Source organism: Chaetodon auriga, chromosome 3, assembly GCF_051107435.1.
Source record: "Chaetodon auriga isolate fChaAug3 chromosome 3, fChaAug3.hap1, whole genome shotgun sequence".
Taxonomy (NCBI): Eukaryota; Metazoa; Chordata; class Actinopteri; order Chaetodontiformes; family Chaetodontidae; genus Chaetodon; species Chaetodon auriga.
Window position 1 is genome coordinate 27631497 of NC_135076.1, and position 24692 is coordinate 27656188.

General features: G+C 45.7%; 1 protein-coding gene across 1 annotated transcript; it reads left to right on the forward strand.

Moving 5' to 3' along the window:
* Positions 1 to 975: 975 nt before the first annotated feature.
* Positions 976 to 11502, forward strand: lmo4b (LIM domain only 4b). The gene is made up of 5 exons (XM_076726675.1): positions 976 to 1450; positions 2992 to 3232; positions 7746 to 7842; positions 8188 to 8343; positions 10537 to 11502. The coding sequence occupies exons 2-5, from the start codon at positions 2997 to 2999 to the stop codon at positions 10543 to 10545; spliced, it is 498 nt and encodes a 165-aa protein (XP_076582790.1). The 5' UTR covers positions 976 to 1450; positions 2992 to 2996; the 3' UTR covers positions 10546 to 11502.
* The last annotated feature ends 13190 nt before the right edge of the window (positions 11503 to 24692 follow it).

A 24692-nucleotide genomic window follows, 5' to 3' on the forward strand; every position in this document is an offset into this window, starting at 1 on the left:
CAATAGCAACAGTTTTTCCAGCCGAGCTGAAGACGTCACTCGCCTTTCACAAGTTCAGGCTGCGACACTGCAGCACTTTCAAAGCCGAACGCAGGAGAGGAGGAACTCCCTTCTCTTTCAACATCGCGCTGGAGAACATGTCAGCACCACCTTATTTTTATGAGAAGGTGTTGCAATCGCTTCCAGTTTATCTTGTCTTTGAAGTTTTAATGATGGTGGAAAAACTAAAACTGTAAGGCTGAATGAATTAAAGGATCTCAGCCAAATCGAGGTCTTGCAGATTAGCCTTAATAGGTGTTGAAACCAATGACCTGAGGCTTAATGAGGTTGTAAACGACAGCAGGCCTCGCTGCGATTATTTCCAGTGACAGACGATGGCGCCACTACGCAGCTATTAGGCCTGATATTTCCCAGAGGTTGGAGTCACCCTCGGTAAACTAAGTAGTTATTGAATGTCAACTAATTAAACTCAGACGTGAGATGAATGTAGTTTACCGGATGTTGCCATGCAGCTTGTATTTAGGAAAATGTTCATTCCGCTCCGACGTGAAACCAAGCAGAACGGAGGCCCCTCGTTTAAAGAGGATTATATTAAGTTATCACAGCAAATCAGCCACTTTATTATAGAGAGGAGAATAAATTACACGATTTATTATTGCAGCTAATTAGAGAGGACACTCATTAAGAATATGTCTGTCACACGTGTGTCCTCGGGCCCCCCCAGCTCTGAAAACCCTGAAAAGCCTTTTGAAGTGCGTCCCCTCGCCGCTCGTCTCCTCGCCGTGTCCCTCGCACCTCTCGGGTCCATCTCCGCCGGTCACCTCCGTTTCCATCCTCCTCTGCGTGTCCGAGTCCATCTCCCCTCCCTCCGATTGGCTGGATTTGTTATTCCTCTTAAATGGGCTGCGCGCCGATTGGCTGCGGCGACACCTTCGTCACGCGGCTAAAAGGGGTTTTTACTGGAGGTTTCTTCCTGTCAGCGACACATGTAGACGAGCAGCTAACGGGACCCGGAGAGCGGAGCGGAGGACGCGCAGTTTCAGCCTCTTCGCGTCTTTTCTGCCTTTCTCTCGCCAAAACACGCACTTCTCGGTGTGAGGAACTACGGCATGCGCGCAGCTGACAGTCCGCCCTGCGATGGACTCCTTTTGTTCCAGCGAGAAGAGCGAGCGGTGAAGCAGCAGCAGTAAAACCGGGAGCCGTCCAGTGGAAATACTATCTGATAACTCCATTTTCTCCGCCGCTCGCCGGTGAAGACCCGAGCTCGAGCCCTCGGCGCTGGAGGCCGGCCGCGCGCGATAGTGCGTCCGCGTCGTACCTGTACTTTTTTTTTTTTTTTTTTTTTTTTCTCCAGGGGGCGGGGGGGGGGCTTGTTGTCGCCTACCTGTTCACCTACCTGCGCTTCAAGCCGCTAACTTTACAGCCATTACACTGAAAAGAGACCATCGAGGTGGGTGTCCGCTGATGTTGCAGCTGTTCGTTTCTTGATTTGTGGTTTCTGTCTGCAGAAACGTCCTCGTCCTACTTGTGTCTCTCTGGTTTTGTCTTTCTTTGGAGAATGCTAGCGGTGATATTTGATAGCCTGTTATTCTTCAGACATCCTCCTCCTCCTCCTCCTCCTCCTCATCACGCATTTAACCCGCAGTAACACCATCGTGATGCTACATTTCTTTCATTTTCCATTAAAAGCAGCAGCCGCGCGCAGGACCTCTTCGCACATGGCTGCCTCACATGTTTTTTCTTTTCCTCTCTCTCCTCTCTTTCCATGACTTGGTCTCTGCTCCCAAATTGCCTGCCCGTGTAATTACTTGAGTTAGCCCATTTAAGTTAAAAGCCCCCCTCCTCCCCCTCCTGTCCCTCCATCCCTGAGCGAAAAAAAAAGAAACTCCTCTCTGAATGAAACTTGACGATGGTCCGTCTTGTTTATCCAGGGAGTCACTTTCAGGCCTTTTGATTCATCTCCTTTTAGATTTAATCAGCACTAAGGCACGCTGTGGTTTGTCCCTAAGAGCCATCACTAATGGGCTTACTGAATGCTTTTCTGTGTGCGCCCCCCCTCCTCCTTCCCCCCCAACTCTAATTAGCCTACCTGCCTTTCAACAAAGATTTGGCTTTATCCATGTAGTCTGCTGCCCGACCAAATTGGAGAGGATTACATGTGAGAGAACCCACGCTAATTTTGTGGCTGAAAATGTCTGCATTGCATTAGATTTGTACGCTTAGCGTCGTTACAGCAGGTCTGCGGTGAAAGTGCTGTTAAATATCAGTTTTTCGCCTCTGGACGGCTCACATTCGGCGCTCGGGTCAAAGGCCACGCGAGCATCAAGTGTTGGTAAACACAGAGGCGGCGAGCCAAACTGTCTCACGCGCCAGTTAGAAGCCAATTCTGCTGGAGCCCTTTCATACAGCGGCCCTTTGTGTTGTGCAATAATCACCACCTTCCAGCTATTCAACCTGCAGCAGAGTGAGGAGCTGTGCCGTGAAGTATTGTGCTTTTTAGAATTTCTTAGGACAGCTCGACAAAAGCCAGTGCTGCATAATTGTTCCTGTGGCTCCCGGTGTTATCAGTCAACGGACATTCATCATGAGAGGTCCGATGAAGCCTCGGCGCGGGGATGAGACAGAGATCAAGGGCAGATTAGTTCCCTAAATGACTCGCAGCTCTCTTGTAGCAGAACAGGACTCACAACTGTTCCCTTTGTGAGATCAGCTATTGTGCTTTGGTGCGATTTGCAGCCTGCAGCCCTCAAAGACCACACCGACGCAACGAGACGTTCAAGGGTTCCGAATTTTGACCGGGATAATTGATAGATTCACTTGTTGTGCGTGGCTCAGATGACCTTGTTGTGCAGGGATCAGACTCAGTCCTCTGACCTTTGCCGGGTCCTGAGCTGCTGGTAAACAGAGGAGGACTCGCCCGGTGGACGCTCGACCAGCAGCCCTCTGGGTGAGACGTGCAGCCAGTTAACATCACTTCTTCTGTGGTTTTAGGGACAATGGTGAATCCCGGAGGCAGCAGCCAGCCACCGCCGGTGGGCACAGGCTCTCTGTCCTGGAAGCGGTGCGCAGGCTGCGGGGGCAAAATCGCGGACCGGTTCCTCCTTTACACCATGGACAGCTACTGGCACAGCCGATGCCTCAAGTGCTCCTGCTGCCAGGCCCAGCTGGGCGAAATCGGCACGTCGTGCTACACAAAAAGCGGCATGATCCTCTGTAGAAACGACTACATCAGGTGAGGAAAAGACTCGTGCACACACACCAGTTTTCAGGAGATTATCACTGTCGTTAGCCAACATGTGAGGCACCGATGTTCAAGTTAAACACTGACACGAACCTTTAATTGTTTTTCTCAGAAACCAGATGACTTTTAAAAGTCCTGGAGTGAATTAAGAAAGGACATTAGATCAAGTTGGAAACTGACAGAAACAGGCCTTCAAACCGAATCATCAGAGCTCTTCGCTGGTCATGCAGCGATCAGCAGGACTGGGTGTGTTTCTGCAGAACATGTGTCTCAGATTGTACTAACATCATCAAAGCGTCCTGGTCGAGTCTCCCTGCTCCCCCCTGAAGGAGGTCAAACACGCTGGCGTGTTGACAGAGCACAAAGCGAAAGCGCTGCTCTGCAGGCCATCTGCATGTCTGTCCTGTTCGCTGCTCATGGTCAACCGAAGGACACAAAACTAAGATTTATGTCTGCTCTGCAAAACACATGTAGAGCGTCCATGTTGGCCGCAGACCAGCGTCTTTTTATATCGCAGAAAAGCGCCATTTAATTAGCAGGGAGAGCCTTTTTAAATATTCTAGTAGGTGTGCCAGACACCCAACCACAGCTTATTGACGACGCTCTCGTTCTGGTAATGTAGAGCAGCCTGATGTGACGGCGCAAGACAGTTTACAGAGAGTTCAGATACTTTGCTGAATCGCCCTCAGGCGCGATAACGCCATCGATTTTAACCCTTTTGACTGTTTTTTCGACTGTTATCCTCCAACACTTCAGATCGCTTTCATATCGATGCAGCACATGTTTCAAGCTGTTTCTGTGAGCACGTGTGAATTAGTGCATGTGAGTTTCGGGTGCAGTTATTTTGCATTAATCGTCTAAAAAGCTGGAAGTTGCACCACAGTCAGCACCAGCGCTGCTGTTAAATGTGCTCGGATAATTCAGAATCTAAAGCGTGCCTGCGCGCTCTCACACCCACCTCATAAAAAGGATGAGGAAGTCAATGGGGTACTTCATTCATAATGGGACTATAACGTAATTAAAATTGGAAGGGGAGAAAATGTGGATACACCTTTCCACTTGTAATGAGAGCATGCTTGGTGCAAGAGCTAAAACGCATATTATGGAACCATGAGATCTCTGTAGAGATAAAGATGGGAGCGGGGAAAAAAACATGTGACAGTGAGTCTACACAATTAAATGCTTTAATTATAGTCCCCCTCCATTTCCTTTAGTCCTGATGGGTTTTATCTAATGAGATCTGGTCCCTGGCTTGTATCCGCTCCCAATGACGTGTCCGAAATGAATGAGAGCCACACTGCAAACAAAACATTTAATTAACCAAATTGGCTTTTGAGAGAGAGCAAGAGAGAAAGACAGATAGAGAAGAGGGATTATTGCGAAGGCCATTTGCCGCTGTTTTTTTTTTTTTTTTTTTTTTTTCCTCTCATCTTAAAGGGGCAGACTCGTTTTTCTAACTGACTGCTAAACCGCACATACGTTTCAAGCTGTGGCTCCAAACTCATATTAACACAGCTGATATGAAAATGCCGTCTGATCGATCAAGAGTCGAAACGCATCACATCGCAGCCATAATGGGATGTACGCCCGGCCTGGGACCATCCCCATCTCCCATCAATCAAGCAGGAGCGTTCACAAACGCCACGGGACGAGCGCCGGCCCTGTTTTTCATCCCCCGAACGCTTTAATGTCAAACTTTAAGCCACAGTTGAATTTGCTGTGGGGATGGTGTTGTTTTAAGCTGGAGGTGATATTATTTCTGTGGGCTGCTCGTAGACGCAGAATTAATTTACTTGTGGCTGCTGGATTCAGGGAGAATGCTGTCCCCTTAATTGAATAAGCTAAGGTAATTAAATGGCACTTTTCCAATAGAACGTGTGAGGTAAATCTAATAGTTGGTTATTTAATATCACTTTGAAGTCTGCCCACTCAAGCACTATGACAGCACAAGAGAATGTGAACTATTAGGCCGGGAAAAAACCGGGATCTCAGAAATTAATTAAATCGCATGCAATTTAGGGGAAACGTTTATCTTGATTTGTCATAACAGAATTAATTCAAGGCCTTCAATTCACTTGGGGCCAGATCTGTTACTCTGAATTAACCAAGTGTAATTTGGCTGATCCCCCACCACCACCACCACCCTCCACCCTCCACCCTCCACACACACACACACACCTCCCCATCCCCCTCTTCCCAAAACACATACACAACACAGATCCACGCACGCCCTCCCTCATCCTCGCAATCTCCCCACCCCACCCCAGCCCGTCCCCGGCCCCTCCACCCTTTTCTCTAATGCAGCTCTTGCCATTATGCAAAGCCCCGCTTCAGTATCAATATGGCCTAGTGCTTTTAAGGTGCTTTGGCTGCTGATGTAGAGAGGCATTTTTAATGGACTGTGTTGCAGAAATCATTGTTGTGGGGTAATTTTACCCTACTCAGAGGCCTTGGTGAATGAGGTCTGCATTTACCAGACAGCCCAGCAGCCAGCCATGCTATATTTCACCTGGCAGTCAGTGCTGAAATGAAATCCAATAGTCATTGCCTATATAGACAACAGACAGCTCCAAATGTGTTTTTTCCTTTGTTATTTAATTTAATCAGAGCCGCTGGTCGATCCACGGGGGGAGGAGACATAAATCAAGATGAAACCATCCTCCAGAAACATGGTACGAACCGCTGGGTTCTTTAGGAGCAGAAAAAGCTGAAACCAGATGTGTCACTGCAATTAAAGGGTCCCTTGGCCTTAATTAGACTGACCTGGGGTGTCTACTTCACTTCAGCGCTGTAGGTCACTGGCGGAGGAGGCCATTAGAGCTCAAGTTCAAACCGATATAGCAACTTAATTGAGCACCTAAAGGCTTTGGCTCCTTAAATCAAACACTATCAAGAGCTCTCCCCTGGTAAAATAATTAACCTGATCCGCGTTCCACGCTGTGGTGAAATGTAAAAGGCTACGGTGACAACGTCCTGCAGCCTTTGTTTCGACACCTCTCCGACGCGCTCGTGCAAAGGAAACCCCTCCAGGAACGAATCCGCCGCCAACGCGAGGAGCGTATTTTGAGCTGCACCAAAGTTTGAATTTTGGAGCTTTGATATGCAGAAGCGTGTTTTGCGGGAGGAGTGTCGCTGCGCCTCTCCACACACTGCGCGAGCATAAGAGTCTTAAAGCGAGGCCTATATGTTCATTTCCTCTATCGTGTTTGTCCCAGTGAAAGCAGAGAATTGGCAGTGTCGTGACGACAGTCTCCAGTTAATTAGTTTCTGAAATTGAGTTTTGATGGAGCCTTTCCAAATGATGCCAAGACAAAATTTGCTTCTGCCTCGGCTGTCTTATTGAAAGCCATTTCTGTGTCCCTTTGCAAAGAGCTCTGGCGTGTTTGTTCGTCAATATATCTAACAACTGCTCGGGTTATGCTCGGGATGGTAGCAGCGTTTATTCCCTCGCTCCGTCTCAGCCTCAATCCGTTAAATACTTTTCGTAAAATCGTCCTCAAGAACGTCCCAGCAGGAAAAAATGTCATTCTTACATCACTTTTCTTTTTTTTAAGCTAATTGTTTTTTAAGCCAAACAACTTTATCTGATGCACACACAGCGATGTTAACCACTCCCCCCTATCCCTTTCTTTTCCATCCCTCTCTCCCCTCCTCTCCGGAGCATGTCAGATGCCGTGCTCTTATTTGATTGCTTAGGAAAAGTGCAGTGATAGAGCAAACACCCGGTGAGATATGATGACAAATGGGTCCAGATCCCAGTAAATTACTTTCTGCTCAAATCGAAATTTCATTCAGTTTGCTGCTCACCGAGATGAAGTAATCTAAATTGTGGACTCAGAAGGAAGATAGAAGGGAAGCTGGAGCAAGCATTTCATTATCAAGAGGCAGAGGGAGAGAGGGGGGAGAGAGAGAGAAGGTTAGGGACGAAAGAGATGAGCAGAAGCAAATCTAAAGTGTTGACACCATGATTGAAAAGGTTAACCCATGCACATTATATATCAACCCGAGTAGCTACGGGTTTCTAATGGAAACACGGCACTGACAGAGCATTCACAGGAGTCCTAATGGCAAAAGCACTATGTCTCCGCCTGGATGTACAATCAAATCCTCTTAGGTCCTGATTGCTTATGTTCCAGGTTATTATTAGGTTGCAAAAAATGTGCACCAAAAGTAATATGCAGTTTCAGTGCTGGATGCTGGCGGAGAGCAGAGAGCTGCACGATTCATTTTTCCGTCGATATTGTGATGATTTTCTTATTCCTTCGTTCTGCTCTCCCTCTTTTTTCCTGCTGCATGTTTCCCTTCATGTTGGGAACGGAGCTGGGGAATCGTGAACTTATCGCTGGGTGTAATTCTCATTCAGTCAGACGCTCAGCAGACAAAAGTGTGGATGCCACAGTCCATTACTCAAGGCTAAATCTATGCAGATGCAGCCAGTGGTTCCATAGTAACACGTCTCGCTCTTCTTCCTCTTCCTCTTCTTCTTCTTCTTCCTTCCTCTCAGATTATTTGGAAACAGTGGAGCTTGCAGCGCTTGTGGTCAGTCCATTCCAGCCAGTGAACTGGTGATGAGGGCGCAGGGCAACGTGTACCATCTGAAGGTAAAGCCACGTTTCCTCCACGCAGCTTTAACTGGGTGAAGTCGTGTTGAAGTGATCCTACGATAACGTTACCGCGTGACTGTCGAGCAGCTTTGTCGCGGCAGCACAGTCGAGCCGTTGTCACGTTGTAAGAAGACGTTAAACATTTCTTTTCTTCGGGTCGGACAAAACGAGGCCTTTGATCAGATTACGGTGACCCGACCAAACCACGTCCTCGTGTTGTCCACCCGCACACCTGTCCGCCATCGCCGGCAGGTGTGTTTGCTCCGAGGAGTGATTACATAACGGCGTTGGGCGCGGCCTCGTGGGCCCGGTTGTGATCGGTTCTCTCTGTCCACCACGCAGTGTTTCACATGTTCCACCTGCCGGAACCGGCTCGTCCCCGGGGACCGGTTCCACTACATCAACGGCAGCCTGTTCTGCGAACACGACAGACCCACAGCGCTCATCAACGGCCATTTGAGTTCACTGCAGACGAACCCGCTACTGCCCGATCAGAAGGTAAGACCCCCGCCCGCCCGCCCGGCCGCCCGGCCTCCTCTCTGCAGCTCGTGATGGGGGCTTGTGATGGTGGAGGGCTCTTTGTGGTCTCATTTCAAAGTCAGAGAAGGTTCAGGAGGCTGATAACTTCAAAGTGAAGCACAAGTCAGTAGAAGCTTGTCATCAGTCAGTTGGAGTCATTAGCAGGAAAAGAAAAACATCTGTAATTTTCACGCCAACATTTTTCACTCTGTTTATATTGATGTCGTCGATTCACTGCGAGGCACGCGCTGGATATTAAATCTTACAGAGCAGAGATGAATTTTATTTTTAGACAGCCGATGGATTTTTCCATCATTCTTGTTGGAGGACACGCACTCAGAAAATCTGTATTAACCGTCAGCACAAAACATGTGAAAATGATTTTTTTGTGCCGTTGTCCTCACTCTGGGTTTGCTGCGAGCAGACACACATTTGACTCATCTCGAATTTATTCGCCGTCCCGAGCCAAACTTCCAATTGTGCTGAAAAATGACACTTGCTGCCATTAAAGGCGAGTGTTTAAAACAGCATTTGACTACTGTATCAACAAGAGCGCATCACCTGGGCTAAGTTATTACTCCAAGGCCAAAAATATGTATCCAGGGCCCGAGGTTGAACACAGGCAGCGAGCTGCAGCAGCCAGTATATCATGAAAGCTGTCATCATTGGCTTTCCCTGATTTGATCTCGATGCCTCTGGTGAAAGCAAAACAGAAGGCCTAATCATATACGAAGGATAACTTCATTCTTCAGGATAGCTTCATTCTGCCCGCAGCAGATATAATCATTTTTGCCTCACAACAAGGAGCTTTATTGATACCTTGTCTGCACACACACAGAGATATGGGAGGTGTTTGGAGTGTGTCAGACTCTGACTGAAAGAGGAATTATATTGTTGGGAGCGTGCATTTCACCTTGAGTGGTTTTGTGAGTCGAGGAGAGGTAGAACTCCATTAAGCCCCCCCCCACCTCCCCACCCCCCCTCCACGTCACAGGCCTTTTAAGGGCTTGTCACTTCTACAAATCAGCTCTTAGAGCTCTTAGAGCTCCTCACATTTAAATTGAAAGCCGTTGCATTATCTAGCTTAATTTTAAATGTCTGTTTAAGTCCTTACTCCCACCCTCCATGTCTCTTGCAGCGTGGCTGGTGTAGTAAATATGAGGCCTCATTGTTTATTTATGCGCTAACATCAATTGTAGTGAAAACTGCTGAATTATTGATGCTAAAATGCAATCTGAATATTGGCCCTGGTGCTTTAATTATAGCAGAGAGAGAATTATTAAATAAACAGAGACACATTACTCAGTGGAAGAGTCTCAGGATGCTTTTGTTATCTCCGAGAGTGAAATAAGGAGAATTATCCTGCCGAAGCGCTTTATCACACAAACACTCTCATTGCTCTCTGCTCAAACAGAATTTGGACGGCCTCGAATAACACAGACGTACAGTCGGGTAACAGCTCTCAGAATCAATACACCTCATGTATCCTCCGCAGCACAACACAGATTGAATATAGAAACACGGGCTGGGTTAGCAGAGGGAAAATGAAGCAGTCAGCGCTCACACGGAAACGCCGGGTTATCGTCTGACCGCTGTTTTGATTATGTGCGATTTTGCCGTGACATAATTGGTGTTGTCCGCGTTCGTGGCGTTCGACATTTGATGCTCAGTTATTAAGCTTTCTTCCCAGCTTCTTCCTAATCTCTTTGTTCAGAACAGACAAATTACTTCTCTCATACGGGGCTGCTTTGACCCAGGGGAGTGAGACCCTCCCAGCGTCAGTCACTTTAATTAGCCCCCAAGTAGGAGTTTGCAATTACTAATAGACTGAAGCCCTCCTAGTGATTTGAGGGATGAAGGGAAAAGTAAATCACCCTTAGAATCATAAAGAAAGTACAAAAAAAGGGAGAGAATCCAGTTTCACAGGACTGAACACCTCCTGCAGTTATGTCGGAGCGTGCTTCTAATTATACCAAAGAGAGTCGCTTCATGGATGCACTTTTGAGTTAATGCAAAGTAAATGGGACACCAGATGGTTTTCAAAGCCTGGCTGATCAATAAATTAAACAGGGGAGCTGGTGCAAAGTTGATTTATCAGGGTGAAACATTTATGGCATTCTGTGATGGGATGGTTTTTAAAAAATGTTTTATTTGTCATCTCTCACTGTTCAGGTGTGTTAGGCAGGAGCCGAGCAGGAAGCAGGATGTGTGCCTTCATTTTAGCCCTTACTCATTGTCACCCGAGACAGCGTGGATCAGCAGCGCCCCGGCCTTTTAGCTGTGCTCCCAGGCCCTCCGCCCTAAAGGACCCCTCCGCCCATCCTACCAGTAACCTGACTTTTATTTCTGCAACCCGTGCCCGACGCTCAGCCTCCAACCTTGGCTTTTCCCCAAACATGGGTGGATACTTGCACTTAACGCACCTGAATCGGGACGCTGAGGACTCCGCGACCTTGGAATTAAAAAAAAAAAAGAAAAGAAAAGGAGACCGATCAGAACCCAAGGAGACTCTTCAGGAGGAGAAAATGAAATAACACAGGAGAGGATGTTGTGACTGAAGTGAGGGGAAGAGAACTAATGAGGTTAAAGAGATGCAGACTTTTCAACTCTGCGTATTTGTTTAAAGACATTTGGGGGGGAAAACCGGGACCTTTTCATTTTTCCTCTCTTCCTTTTCTATCCTCATTTCCCAATAACATGGTGTTTCCACTTTCTATATTTTAAGTGTTGTCGAAGGGGAATGTGTTTTTTTTCTTTGGTGGTCTTTACAGTATATATATATGAAAAAGGGGTTTTAAAAAAATACTGTGGCTTTTTGTGGAAAACAAATCATGAACACTCTCTTGGTGTATTTGTAAAACTACCATGTATGTACAGTATGCATGTAAATGTCGTTGTCCAGGCGTGGCTACAGTACATCTGACCCCCCCGCACTCAGCTCCAGTTCCCCCCCACCCCACCCCCCCCCTTCCAAACCCCAACCCATGGAAAACTGAAGAAACCTGCTCATAGTCGGTAACGTAGAGATCATCACCAACATATAAATGCTGAATGAAAGAGAAATTTATTTGTGATATTTTCCGAGACACTTGCTCCAGTATGGTGTATTTAATTAATAAAAATATGGAAGATTTAAAAGCCTCCTCAAATTCATTGCCAAGCTTCAGACTCTGGGGGTCGTAGGTTTTGTTGTTATTAGTGCAGAGAATTCTGCTTCACACACTCGAGTCCCTTGTTTTTACCAATCAAGCATTTCAGAGGCGTCTTTATGTCTGAATTACATAATTACCACCAGACCTCATTCGCCAAGTGCCCCAGAATTTATCTTTCATGCAAAAGGCTGATATTTAGCGCATGACTCGTCTGTCTTGCCATTGAAAATCCTCCATTGAGGATCCTGCAGTGCTGCCATTCAGTTTCCAGTCCAATCATCAAGGCGCATGATGAGCGTCTAACTGAAAATGGATAAACATGCGTCCTCTCGCTCTGTTCAAATGACCGTTTGCTATTCATCACTCTAATACCTGACAGAAATAGAGGAAAATGTCCCTTTGAAGATTCAATTACTGCAGAGAGGGAGAGAGGTGTCCCTCTTTGGCAGGCACAAATTGAACGGGCTATTTGCAGAACAAATTGGTGTTTGAAGTCCTTGCAAGACCTAATAGGTCTGAAGGAGGAACCCGGTAATGGCTGATGCACTTATCTGTGGAGTCTGGGCCCCTCGTGAGCCGCCGCTGCCGCTGAAACAATGCCGGCGTGCAGGACAAGACTCAAAAATCAGCTGGAATGGAAGCGGAAACAGGCCCAAAGAGTAAACAGACTGTAGTGTTTTAACATGGAATTTAAATGCTGCGAAAATCTTGCAAAACTGGAGGAAAGTAATGGAAAGTACGAGCCTTATCATGGAGAGTCCTGAAACCCGAGTCCGAGAGGGATTTCCACAGCCGCCGGAGGAACGTTTGGTTTGAATTACCGCGGGTCCGTCGACGGCTCGTGAAATCAACTGTACATGTGCAGGATTTCGCCAAAATATCAGCAAATGCATCTTCATTGTTCGAGAGGTTCCATACGAGTCAGCAGAGGTCCGTATTCACGTCTGACTAATGTAAAGCAGGAGGGCCAGTCTGCCAGGTCACAGTGGGATAATAAGCACAGGTGTAGATAATAAAATGAACCATGGCTGAATTCCATTTAGTTGCTCGGAGCACAAGACCTCAGGAAGTTCGCGCTCACAAAGAACGTCAGAATATAATTTGCTCTGCATTGTGCGTCGTGACAGATGAACTTTTTAAGATCATGTTTGGACAAGCGTCTCCTTCCTGCAGCAGCTGTAGACTTCAGAAGATTAAAGGCTGCAGCTGATTTAATGTGACTGCTAAAATCTAGATCTGAGTCCAAGACAACACCCAGACTTCTGGCCTGAGTCACAGCTGCTACACATGATGAGTTAAGGTGTGCGAGAGGCTCAGCACCTCGGCCAAACGTGGCAGCAGCGTTTAAATTTAGCAAATTTAAGACAGGAGTTCGGATGATGAACGCAGATGTTTTGAAACTGCATAAATACAAGCAGCATGGTTCTGTTTGGAGAGCCGAACCCGCACCGAGTCTCATCGCAGGACGGTCAGATGAACCGAAAAATCAAACAATCTCGAGAGATAATTCTGCTTTTCACGTGACATTTAAATGGGGCTTTGGCTGGAGGTCGTCTGAACCACTTAAAACTGGAATTTGGGGGAACGGCTATGTAAACATCGCAGCATTAATACTTAGATGACTGCAAAATGCTTCAAAAACATCATCCTCATTTAGCTTAACCGCTGCATTTGATTTAAGGTCTTTTAGGATGATTTGTGTATGAATTATGAAACACGTTAGCGTTAACGTCGGCGTCCGCGCTGATGTTTGGGAGGTCCAGATCATGCATTCCACTTTCACCTGCTTATTAAAGGACTCTCAGGCCAAAGAAGCCTTTGAGTATCAGGTTTTTAGAAATGAATTATCCTTTAAGTTGATTTTGGGTTTGATTTTGCTTTTAAGTGACCTCAGTAATCCACATCACAACAACACCATGTCGTGCTACGCTAACGTTGGCCTTTTCCATTATGAAATCCGCTTGCTTCCATTAAGCTGTCTTACTCACACACACACACACGCAGCCATGCACACATAAACAGACACACACACACATAAATATAGGTAAGCTGCACACACGTGACGCGCACACACACACACACACACACACACACACACACACACACACACACACACACACACACACACACTCTTCATACGTCAACAACCTATTGAGCAAGTCCAATAGGTCGGATCCAGACTCACTGAGATTATTAAAAAAACTTTATTTACACATAATCCATATGTGAGAACTGGCTTTGATGTGGCAAAGCAGAGTGAGGGCTAATGGATCTCACCCACAACAATGGAGCACACTTAAATGGCACGTCGGCCTGAGGGAAATCACTCTGCTTCAGCTGCAGCTCCTTCCTGCTCTCACTGGGGAGTCTGCCGATGCACCACAACTGGATTACTTATGATTAGTCACCTTGTATTTATTTGTAATTAGTTTATGTCTTCATTCTGCCACAAGTTTCTCATCATCGTTAATCTCGGTGCGTTCGGGAGGTTTTTATGGGAGATCAGATGTTGTGTTCTGCACGGCAGGCAAACCGACTGCGACGCACGAAACATCTGATCAGGTTTATTTATTGGACACAGTAAAGAGTTTATCAGTGTATCTCTCTAAAAGGCTAAAAGTCTTTGGCTGTGTGACATCAACGCCTCCAAATTCATCCCAAATGAACAAATATTACACTTAAAATACACTTTTTGAGCAGTGTACTGAGTACACTTTGTGCTTTTTTTGTCACCTTCAAGTATTCCGATGTGTACTCGAGCAGTCAGTATTCATGAGTATTCAAACACACTCGCAGTAAAATTGTATTATATCACCAATGTGTTGGAAATATACTTAAACATACTTCAAATGAAGTGAAATTAAAGTACACTAATTAAACATGTGTTTCAAAGGACTTAGAACAAGTATACTTTTCACATGTACACTTGAGTACTATTAAAAGTATCTGTCATTTTGTATACTTTTTAAAAGTACTTAAAGTATTGCAGATTTAGTGAAGTTAGTCCGTTTTTTATACATTTAAACTTAATGAAATCTATTTAGAAGTACACCTTTTGTAAGTACTTTGAAATACCACTTTAAGTATTACAGAATCAGTATGTTCATTTTTAACAGATTTACGTTAATGACGTATTTAGAAGTTTTAAAGTTTATGTCAAACATACTTTAAATTGAACACAAATTGTAATGACTTTTCTTTACTTCACATCTTTAACATATTTCCATCCACAAAAGATGAGAAAAGACAAACTAATGTTGAGCTTGAAGAGTGAAGAAGACTCAACGAAATGTGAAGTAAACAAACCAAAACAAGGCCAAACGAAGCAAAACGACTGAATGTGATCAATGTGAATTCGCTCTAAAAGCTAGCGGGCCTTCAGTCATCGCGGCTGCTCCGAGTCGTGGCTAACTTCAGCCAACTTGACCAAAAAGCCAAAGTTCAAAGTTTGTCATTATAACCAGAAAAAAAAACAGCAGAAAATAAATAATATTTGTCGTTTCAGGAGAAAAAAAATCAAACACTAACCTCTAAATTCCACCGTCAGCGTAACATCTGCGACTCGTCCACGACGCGTCCGAGCGAGCCGATCGCTGCGATTCTCGACGACCTGTGCAGCTCCACCGGCCTCCAGAAGCATCTGTCCGTCTGCTCCACGGAAAAAATGTCTATTTTCAACAGCGTCAGTCTGCGCAGAGCAGATGGAGCCAGACAGGAAGTCAGACACTGTGCGGGGAATCAGGTACATTTTCAAAATAAAACACCCTGTGCAGACTCCCGCTACCGACAATTAACACAAATAGAAAAAGAAAAAAACGATCAAATCAGCAAAATTTGAGCAAGTTCACAAAACCAGGACGGCGAAACGCTCGGCTTCTGAAACGAGCTGCGGCGAACAAAAACGCATCGCACGCACGACGTCGGCACGGTGACAAAACATTTATGACTGAATGAAATAAAACAAAAACAACAGTTTGAACATGAAAATAAAAACACATATGACATCACCTCGTTCCAACAAGCCCCGCCCACTTCAAGGCAGTGACAAAATTTGAGAAAAAAATACAAAAATAAAACACAGAAAATCTCCTGTAAAATAAGCAGAGCGTTGGATGTTTGACACAAACGTTCATGTGAGCAGAAACAGGTTTCAGGCCTTTGAAGCTGGTTGCTACGCTAACGGCTAAAGCAGAAGGATGTCACTGTGTGCTGACGCTGCTGCAGCCTTACAGGGTGATTAACTGTTAACTTCATGTTATTTCTGAGGGCGCATCTAAAATAAATGCATGCTGTTTTCACCATTTCCTGTGTTTCTTAAATAGAACTTCCTCCATATCATCATTCAACTTTCATTTCTTTATTTTGTTCCTTCGTTAGCTCATCCGTCCATCTGTTTTCTTGGCCGGTCTCGATCAGATTTTGCCAAAACCTGTGAAAATTATGCATCTCACCACTGCGTTCCAGCATTTCTGTAATTACACTGATTAGGTCCAAGGGGTTTTGTCTGTTCCTTTGTTCATTTGTATCTCATAAACCATTTATCAGGTTTTGACAAAACTTGGGCAAGTGAGGCGTCTCATCACCACACTCCAGTTTTCACAGATTATGATGATTACAAAGGTATTTACTGCTGACTGACTGCAGTCAGTGTGTCTCCGTGTTCAGTCATTTACACGGCTGATCACTGCTCTGTGGAAAGCCTCTGTCACACCGGACAAAAACCCACTAACACCCACTAAAATGTGTAAATAGGCAGGAAACTCGAAGCGGCGTTGAGTTTGAAAGAGACACTGAAGTGAAAGATAAAGGAAGTACTCGCCGTCACATGATCACCGTCCTCCATGCTGCTTTCTCCTGTTTCCACACACGTTTGTGACGTCCAGCGTGAGACACCAGGAAGAAAACAGGAAGGCCAACTGGCTCTGAGAGAGGGGTCAACAAAACCTGTCCCCGCTCCAACGCGGGACATAGGGACGACTGGGACGACAGGGACAACTGGGACGACAGGGACGACAGGGACGACAGGGACGACTGGGACGACAGGGACAACTGGGACAACTGGGACAACTGGGACGACTGGGACGACAGAGACGACTGGGACGAGGTGGCGTCAGTTCACAAAGAGGAAATGTTAAACCACCTTTTTTAAGTGAAGTCACTTAATGTACGAAAGTAACTTATTTCAATCTAAACCACAATCTTCTCCTAAACCGACCAAAGTGTGACAACGTTAACCTCGTGTTTGTTAGCGTTCAGCTGCTGATATTTAGATCAGATCAGATAAAACTTTATTAATCCCACGCTGGAGACATTCAACTGTCACAGCCAGCAAAGTATAAGAGCAGAACAGAAAGATCAAAGGGACAATAAAAAAGGAAAATCAAGTCCAAAATCTACATTATGTACAAGATTATAAGAACACTGCAGCCACATACAGTGTTTGGACTACTGCAGCGTAAAAACTGTCATATTTCACAAGATGTAACGATATGAGCATCTGTTAAATAAGAAACAGTGCGAACAGGCATCGATGCAGTGCTACGTTAAATAATGCTGGTGGACGCAGCTGTCTGTTACTGATGTTTGTTATCGTAACTTGACGGCGGGGCCTAAAGGACGACCCAGAGTCTTAACAAGTGGCATCAACTGCGTTTAAAAAACCTGCATATTCTCATTCATTTTGGTGTAAAAGTATTAAAACATAGGAGAAAACATACATTCTGACTTCCAGGAGACTTTGGGTCCGATCTGGACCATCTGCAGAAGCTTTCAGTGAAACCTGACGTCCCTTAAAACACCACAATGGTGTGAAATGCGGTTTTTAATTGTCTTGTTTCAGCCCACCGTGGAATCAGCAAACAACTTAAAATAGTGCCTGGACCGGGGCGCTCAGTTACTTAGCAGGGTGTTCAATAACACAAAGAGGGGCATGCAAATATTGGTAAGGCAATTATTGGCAGTCATGTTGGGCCTAAAGTAGCAGGTAACTCTATCCTGTCCATTATGTATGCTGTGAACTGTGGTGCAAGGAGCGCCGCTAAAGCTTTGCTTTTTACTGTTAAAAGGCTCACCTCCTGACGAAAAGTGGCTCACTTTACGCTCAGATGTCCTTCACAGTGGAAATGCACTCGTAATGCAACGAGAGAAACAAAGCGCCGCCTGCCCTCAGGACTCTTATCTTCTTAAAGCCACATTTACTCAGAGGAAACCGTTAACATGCAGAGCAGTTTCTGCAAAAAGAAGCCACAAATAAATGAATCTTTTCACGTGTTTACATGAAACTTTAGGCCAGATTTCCTAAAACATGGCTGAAATGTCCCTTTTTTCTTTCTTTCTTTCTTTTTTTTTTTTAAACAGAACCTTCATGTCATAATGACCTCAGGACGTCTGTCATAAGATAAAGACATTTAATCGGTTTAGGATGAAGTAACAACATCATCTCTGACTGAAAAAATAAACACACAAAAGCAGCAGCAGCCATTTTCCCTCCGTTCACATAAATGTTTATTTCACCAGGGAATATTACAAACATGACATCTGGGCTCCGACGGCTTTTATGAGACGTTATTGAAAGAATGAGCGTAAATACAAAAAGAATTAGAGAGTCAACACATAGCTGTACACACACACACACACACACACACACACACACACACACACACACACACTCTTCCCCTTTCACTGGTTTGACTCTTGAAAAGCATTCCTTGTTCCATTTTCCCCCATTCTCCTCAAGAATGTAGTAACAATAATAATGCATTAAGTGGACGGAGTACTCCAAACACTCAGAGCTTCCTCTCACAGTAAGTGCAGAACCAGTTTGCCTGCTGTTGAAAGCATCTTACTCAGAGTCCTACAGAGAGTGAAGAGTTTGCCCCTGCAGCCCCCCCCACCCCCCCACCCCCCCCTGTCTGTCTCACACACAAACACAAGCATCACCACGCCTACACACCGACTGTGGACGATGAGCCCAAACCCCCGTCAGACTCGGGGTCTCGCTCTGTCCGGTGAATCAGAGGACCTCGACATGTGACTGAGGGTTTTTGCACAGGCAGAAAAAGTCCCATCTGAGTTCCAGCGCTCGTCGTGCTGGTGTCTGCTGGAGCCACCAGCATGGTGCGGCTCTGAGCGGGGGGTTAAATCCCCCATAAGAACACCAAAAGGTCACCAAATGCTCTTGTTTATCAGCCATCCTAAAACGAAGCGCTGAGCGGGTTTCCTGTGGATTGATTTCAGTCCCTCTGCGCCTGCAGCATCGCAAACACACCAGGATGATGATTCTCGTCTCCTTTTTATAGAAACACGCTGTAAAAAAGAAGCACGGACGTGTTTTCAGGGAGTGAATTGATTATTGAGGGTGTTAACGATCAGTGGTTGGTTAATTGTTCGAGAATGACGCAGAATACAGAGCACATGGTGTTTTTAATCGAAACCTCCACAAACTCTGTGTAGTGACATCGTTTAAATAAAATAAGAGCTTCACTTAACATCACGCTGACTCCTTTTGTTGTTCTTCACTGGATCTCTGCTTCACAGACGGACATGAGATGAGACTGATGGGCAGATCCAGCACTTAATAAATAATCTAGCCCCATTTTTCTGGTATGGAGAGGGACTGAAGCTTTCTGCTGTAAACTGACGTTACAGGGTAAACACAAACTGCCTCAGATTGATCTCTACACACCAGGTTTAGCATCTCGCTCCTCGTTGGACTTCATTTTCAGACTCACAGTAAAAACTTGAACTCGACGCAGCAGAACCAGAAACATCATCTGGTTTTATTCCATCCATTATTCTTCCTTCTAACCACATTACCCACAAACCAACTGGACAGCTGACAGTTTGGGGTGTTTCATGCTAGTAGCGGCTAATGTAGCCTCTAGCAGAGATGAAGAGGAGCATCTTTACGTTTCCGGTCAAATTTGACCTGTTTCAAGTTAAAATATTATCCTTTTTTTCATTGGAACAACAGCTGAAAGCTGGGGGGGGGGGGGCACTGGACCCTCACCTCTGCGTGACTACACACCCCCACACTTCCTTCATTTTCAGTGTTCAGACCTAACCTGCCGTCACTGGAGGCAGTTCACTTCCTGCAGCTCCCACCGGAGCCACAAAAGGCTTTATGCAACTTCTTCACACATGCAGAGGCACGAAGCGACTCCTGTAAACTGACCGTGATGTGCAACATTTGCATTAAGACAAAAATCAGTGGACGAGACACTGACAAGCATCTTTCCCAGCATGGGGACTCCTCTTTTTCCCAGTTCGACCAGTGTTGATGCGCTCTGCAGCTGCAGTGACTGAGCGGCTGTTAGCTGCCTCTGTTGAAGATGGCAGTTTGGTGTTAGCATTAGCCTCTGCAGAGCTAGCTAACGGACCGCTGCCTGTGTTTTGTGTCTCCTGCAGCTTTTTGTTGACAATAAATAAGAAGCGATGACTTTTCTGAAAGAAAACATAAAACACGTTATTTTTCAGTCGTTTCAAGTCCAGATGAGCAGCTCAGCGGCAGAAGAAGAAGAAACGAGGAATTTCCGAGTCTTTAAAGTTGGAGCCATTAAAGAGCACTGAATCAAGTTGCCAGTTGTCTCAGCAAAGGACTGTGTGATTTGGCATTATCCTTGCAATTATGAGGAAGGGAGAAGGATCTGTGTAAGATCTCTGTCTGCACACACACACACGCGCGCGCACACACACACACACACACACACACACACGCACGCACAGACAAAGAGAGTGAGAACGACGTGAGCTCTCCAGGCGCAGGAAATATACCTGGAGGATGTCCTCAGTCTTTGATTTCATAGCTCTGCACTGCCTGAGTCCTAAATTAACTTAAATACCATAGTAATATAAAAAAGAGGGTGGGGGTGGGGGGTTGCATTCGAGGGTGGGGGCGTTCTGTGTTCATCTCAGTTGAATTATGTCCGTTAATCGTTGCTCTGTTTGCCCAAAGTGTCGTTTCTTCTCGCTGCAGTTGTCATTTTCTATTAAGTTGGTCGTGAACGTAAAGAACAACAGACTTCACAAACACCCCAAGACCAAAATGCAAAGCGTGAGACCTGAGAGTGAAAGTCCCATTCGTCCCCCGGTCAATGACCTATACATGTAATTATGGGACCAGTTCAAGCAGCTTCAAATCTACCCTGAAGAATGTCCTGAACCATCACTTCATCGCCTCAGAACTGATGTTTTTTTTTTTTTTTTTTTTAAAGGCATTACAGTTTGCTGTTTCTTCATATGTCACAAAGATTCAGAATCTGTGACCTGAAACAGCCTGAGGGGAGCGACTTCACAGGCAGTTTCCTCGGGGACTAATGTGTTTTCAGAGCGGCGACCATCTTTTTCGCTGTTTAATGAGCTCAGTCATAAATAAATGCATGGCCTTAATTAGCCTGTGTGTGGCGGGGGCACTGGAATTAGCGTGGAGCTGTGGAGATGGAGGCTCCATGCCTGCCCGGCTTCTTCTGGAGATGGTGATCCGGGCGTGGGGAGGTGGCCTTTGAGCAGATGCTCTCACTCTCTGCTGGTTGAGGCTTCCATGATTCCCTCCTTTCATCTAAATCTATTAAGCTGCTTCTCACCGAGCTCTCCTCGGCCGGTGGAGGGGCTTATATCAGACGGCGGGCCAGACCGGGGCCCAACACTAATCTGTTTTTTTAAGATGCTTAGATCAGAATGATGAAATTAAGCTAGAATTTAAAGGAAACTTACACTATTTCAAATGCATTTATATAGAATTATTATCTAATCAGTCTGCAGTTGCACAATTTGGATGATCCCAGTCGACATTCAGGTGTGTAAATTGTCAAAATTGTAGAAAATGGCGCTCTCTTTGTGCCCCAGCGCATCGTACTTTCCACCATTAAAGCTGAGAATTGGACTTCTCGGTGTGTCCAGTCAATGTTTGAGTGGAATCACAGTAAAGCGACACTGAAGTGATGACGACAGCGTGAAGAGGGACAACGAACCATTAGGTCAATATAAAATACATCATTAACTCTAATTCAGCTCATTACAAAGTGTACAATCTCTTTTTTCGTATCTGGTTTCACTCGTTAGGCGACAGCTACAAAGGACAAACTCTTTAAAGCTCTATGCTGCTCTCTTTCAGCAGCACCTGAGGTAGATTCAAGCTAAGAGCTACATGCTATTAGCCTTTTATTTTGGCTGTAGTCAAGCTGAAACGTTATTCATGTGCAAGCAAAGTTATTAGGTTTTACAATAACAGCAAGACAGCAACGCAAAGGAGGAAACAGTTCATGTTGGTTCCTGAAGACAAGCACGAAGGAGCACTGTTACAGCCTGAAGCTAACGTGTTAGCTGTCTGTGTTAGCCTACCTGAGGGACAAACCTAGCAACTGTTTCTCCTTAAAGAGACATGGACTGCAGCGCGTGGAGGAGACGACACATCAGGACGTCTCGGCTCAGGCTTTGACATTTGAAGCACGCAGATGCCTGCGAGTCAAAACACTGGGAAGAATCACGTGTCACAACCGAACGTGCTGCTTCATACAAACTATGACGCAGGGGAGATTCTTCAATATCAGCTATTGATTGAGGGACTGACGGTCTTCATCTAAAGCTCCGGGATGAAGTGAGACGAGTGTCTTCCTGCCAGCAGATCAGGTGGGCGGCTGCAGCGAGAGACGGCAGCGTTTACAGCACGCAGGTGGTGACAGAGACGTCGCTAAAGTGGGCGAATGCCTGTCGGGGACGTGGTGACTAATTCCACTCTCGTGTTGCATTCTAAGTTACAGAGCGACTATGAGAAGGCCGGGGGCTCCTCTGCTCGGCACCGGCTAACACCTGAGCACACACACGCTGGTGACTAAGCAGCCTCGCTCTGATGAAAGCAGAGAGGGGCCTATCATCTCTCTTGACCACTGCATCTGTTGTCCGCGGCGTCGCCGCTCTCGACCACGTAAACAGCTCGAGCGCAGCGCGCTTTGCCGTCTCACCACACATCAACATTTGTCCAAAACAATTTGCAGAGTGGCTCCGGATCAGGATTGTAAAAATACATTAGGAGCGGACATTAGTAATATTGCCGGGCCATATGTGTGGCAGACCGCTGAGGTCACCTGACACTGAAGGTCACCTTTTTCAGTACAAATTATTAAGTGCTTCCCTTCTAATCAGATGAGACGTCGCACAGGCTGCACATGCACACAGCAACCAGTTTATTTATAGGCTCCAAACTGAAATGACCAGTTGGTTTAATTTAATAGTGAGCAATAGGATTATACATGGAAACAAATTACCTAAGTGGGGGTACACGCCACCAAAATCTTTTAACAATGATGGAAACCACGGACATGATGTCTCCCAGTATTATTTCATTATTGGGTTTAGCCTCTGCATCTGTCGGCTAGGCCGGGCTTCTGGATGGGCCCAGCTTGCGTCCAGACTGACACACAGCTGCTGGCGGCTCACATAGACCCACACTGCAGGGTCAGGAGGGGAAGGGCAGCGTCCCCACCCACCAGCAGCCACAGACGCAGGCCTCTTACCCAATTACAATCCATTTGGCGGCTCGTTGCGGTCGAAACAAAGCAGGCGGACGCGTTTTTCGCATGTTTTCTGCCCCTCGACGGCTTCGTCTGCGCGGGGCGACGTCGGTCGTCCGACGCGGAGCCTCTTTAATCGAGAGGAGGCGCAGACGTGGTGTCATCTGACGGAGGACGTCGGCGTGCGGGCACAAAGCTGAAAGACGTCGCAGGGAACCATTTCTCCACTGAAAGAGTTGCGCTGGTGACAAGATTTTTTTTTTATTATCAAGGAATGCAATTAGACTTCAGCCTTAATATCTCAGAGGCTGTCTCATCCTCAAACTCCTCTGCTATGCTTGCCAACTGCAATCAGAAATAACTCTGTCCCTTCAACTTAATGAAAAACAAGTACTTGGCTATAAACTTGTAGTCATCCTCTATCCAATCACATTGTCTTGAGTAATTAAAATGATTAGCTTAATTAGCTTAATTAACTAAATTTGACTACAGGACATGGCCATATGGTGAAGAAAAACAAAGATGGGAGCTAATTAAAGTTAAAATAATGCAGGTTTTAATTAACTCAACCCTTAGGCATCAACATTTTCAAATTTATCCAAGCTGATAATTAAAAAGTCCTCTTGCCCAAGCAACATTTCTTCTCTGAGCTAATTAAATCTGGAAATAAATTAGCAACATGACGCTCCAAATATTAATTCCTGCTAGAAGATGACTTCACTTTCTAATGAAATTAATTAGCTGCACTGGACCCTCAATCAGATGCCAGCCGCTGTCCGTGAGCATAGACCTCATGTAATCTAGCGCCGGGCGAAGGGCCCGAGGGCAGAAATTTACAATTGTAATGAACACTCTTTAACTGTGTGTCTCTCTTAATATACCAAATGAACATGTAGATCTATTTATGCCAAGGGCTTCCTCATTTATAAAGGAGCCGTAAGACCAGCTAGTTAAAACTTTCTTTTTTCAGAGAGAATGTGTAGTGCGAGAGAGCCCATAACCACATCGCTGCCAAAAGCAATGCCAAGACCAGCTTCAGCAGCCTGTAAGGTTCCACAGGCTGTGCCTGTGTGTGTGCCAGCCTATTACAGAAGACCCTCATGAATTCACCCCCCTACACTCACTTGGCAGCTTAAGGGGTTGACACTGTGGACGGGGAAGATGCAGTAAAATGTATCCGTCTGCATTTTCTACTGCTTACTGTCCCCATTGCCGATGCATGTAATTCAGTGTCTATACTGGGGCAGTGCTGTAAAACAAACTTCATTATGGACCATTATGGCTCTGTTTGAACAGATGTCTGCCGTGTGAGGCACCTTAAAAGGCGCCACTTTACCTTTTATTCTGATATATTTAAAGAGAGCTTCAGACTTCGCATGGAGCCTGAAATAGACACAGTTTGCTGCATCGGAGGAAAAGCAGGTTACAGTATATTCAAACAGATTTTGAGATTATGATTACGGAGATAAGATCAAGATGAAATTTTAATGATCCCCAAAGGGAAAGTGCATAAAAATTAAATAATTGCAGCAAAATCCAAAAGTTCCAGCGTGCAGCGGCGCTGCAGCGAGTCAGGTGTGATACTTTGGTGATGATGATAAACACCACGCCTTCATCAGGCTTCGCAGCCACTGCAGCAAAGTAAGAGTTCACAGAGACAACGCAGACA

Excerpts from the sequence above, each read along its gene's own strand:
- lmo4b (XM_076726675.1), top strand. The coding sequence starts at position 2,997 with ATGGTGAATCCCGGAGGCAGCAGCCAGCCACCGCCGGTGGGCACAGGC. Across the intron at positions 3,233-7,745 it reads TGTAGAAACGACTACATCAG|ATTATTTGGAAACAGTGGAG; the intron begins GTGAGGAAAAGA and ends CCTTCCTCTCAG. Across the intron at positions 7,843-8,187 it reads GCAACGTGTACCATCTGAAG|TGTTTCACATGTTCCACCTG; the intron begins GTAAAGCCACGT and ends TCCACCACGCAG.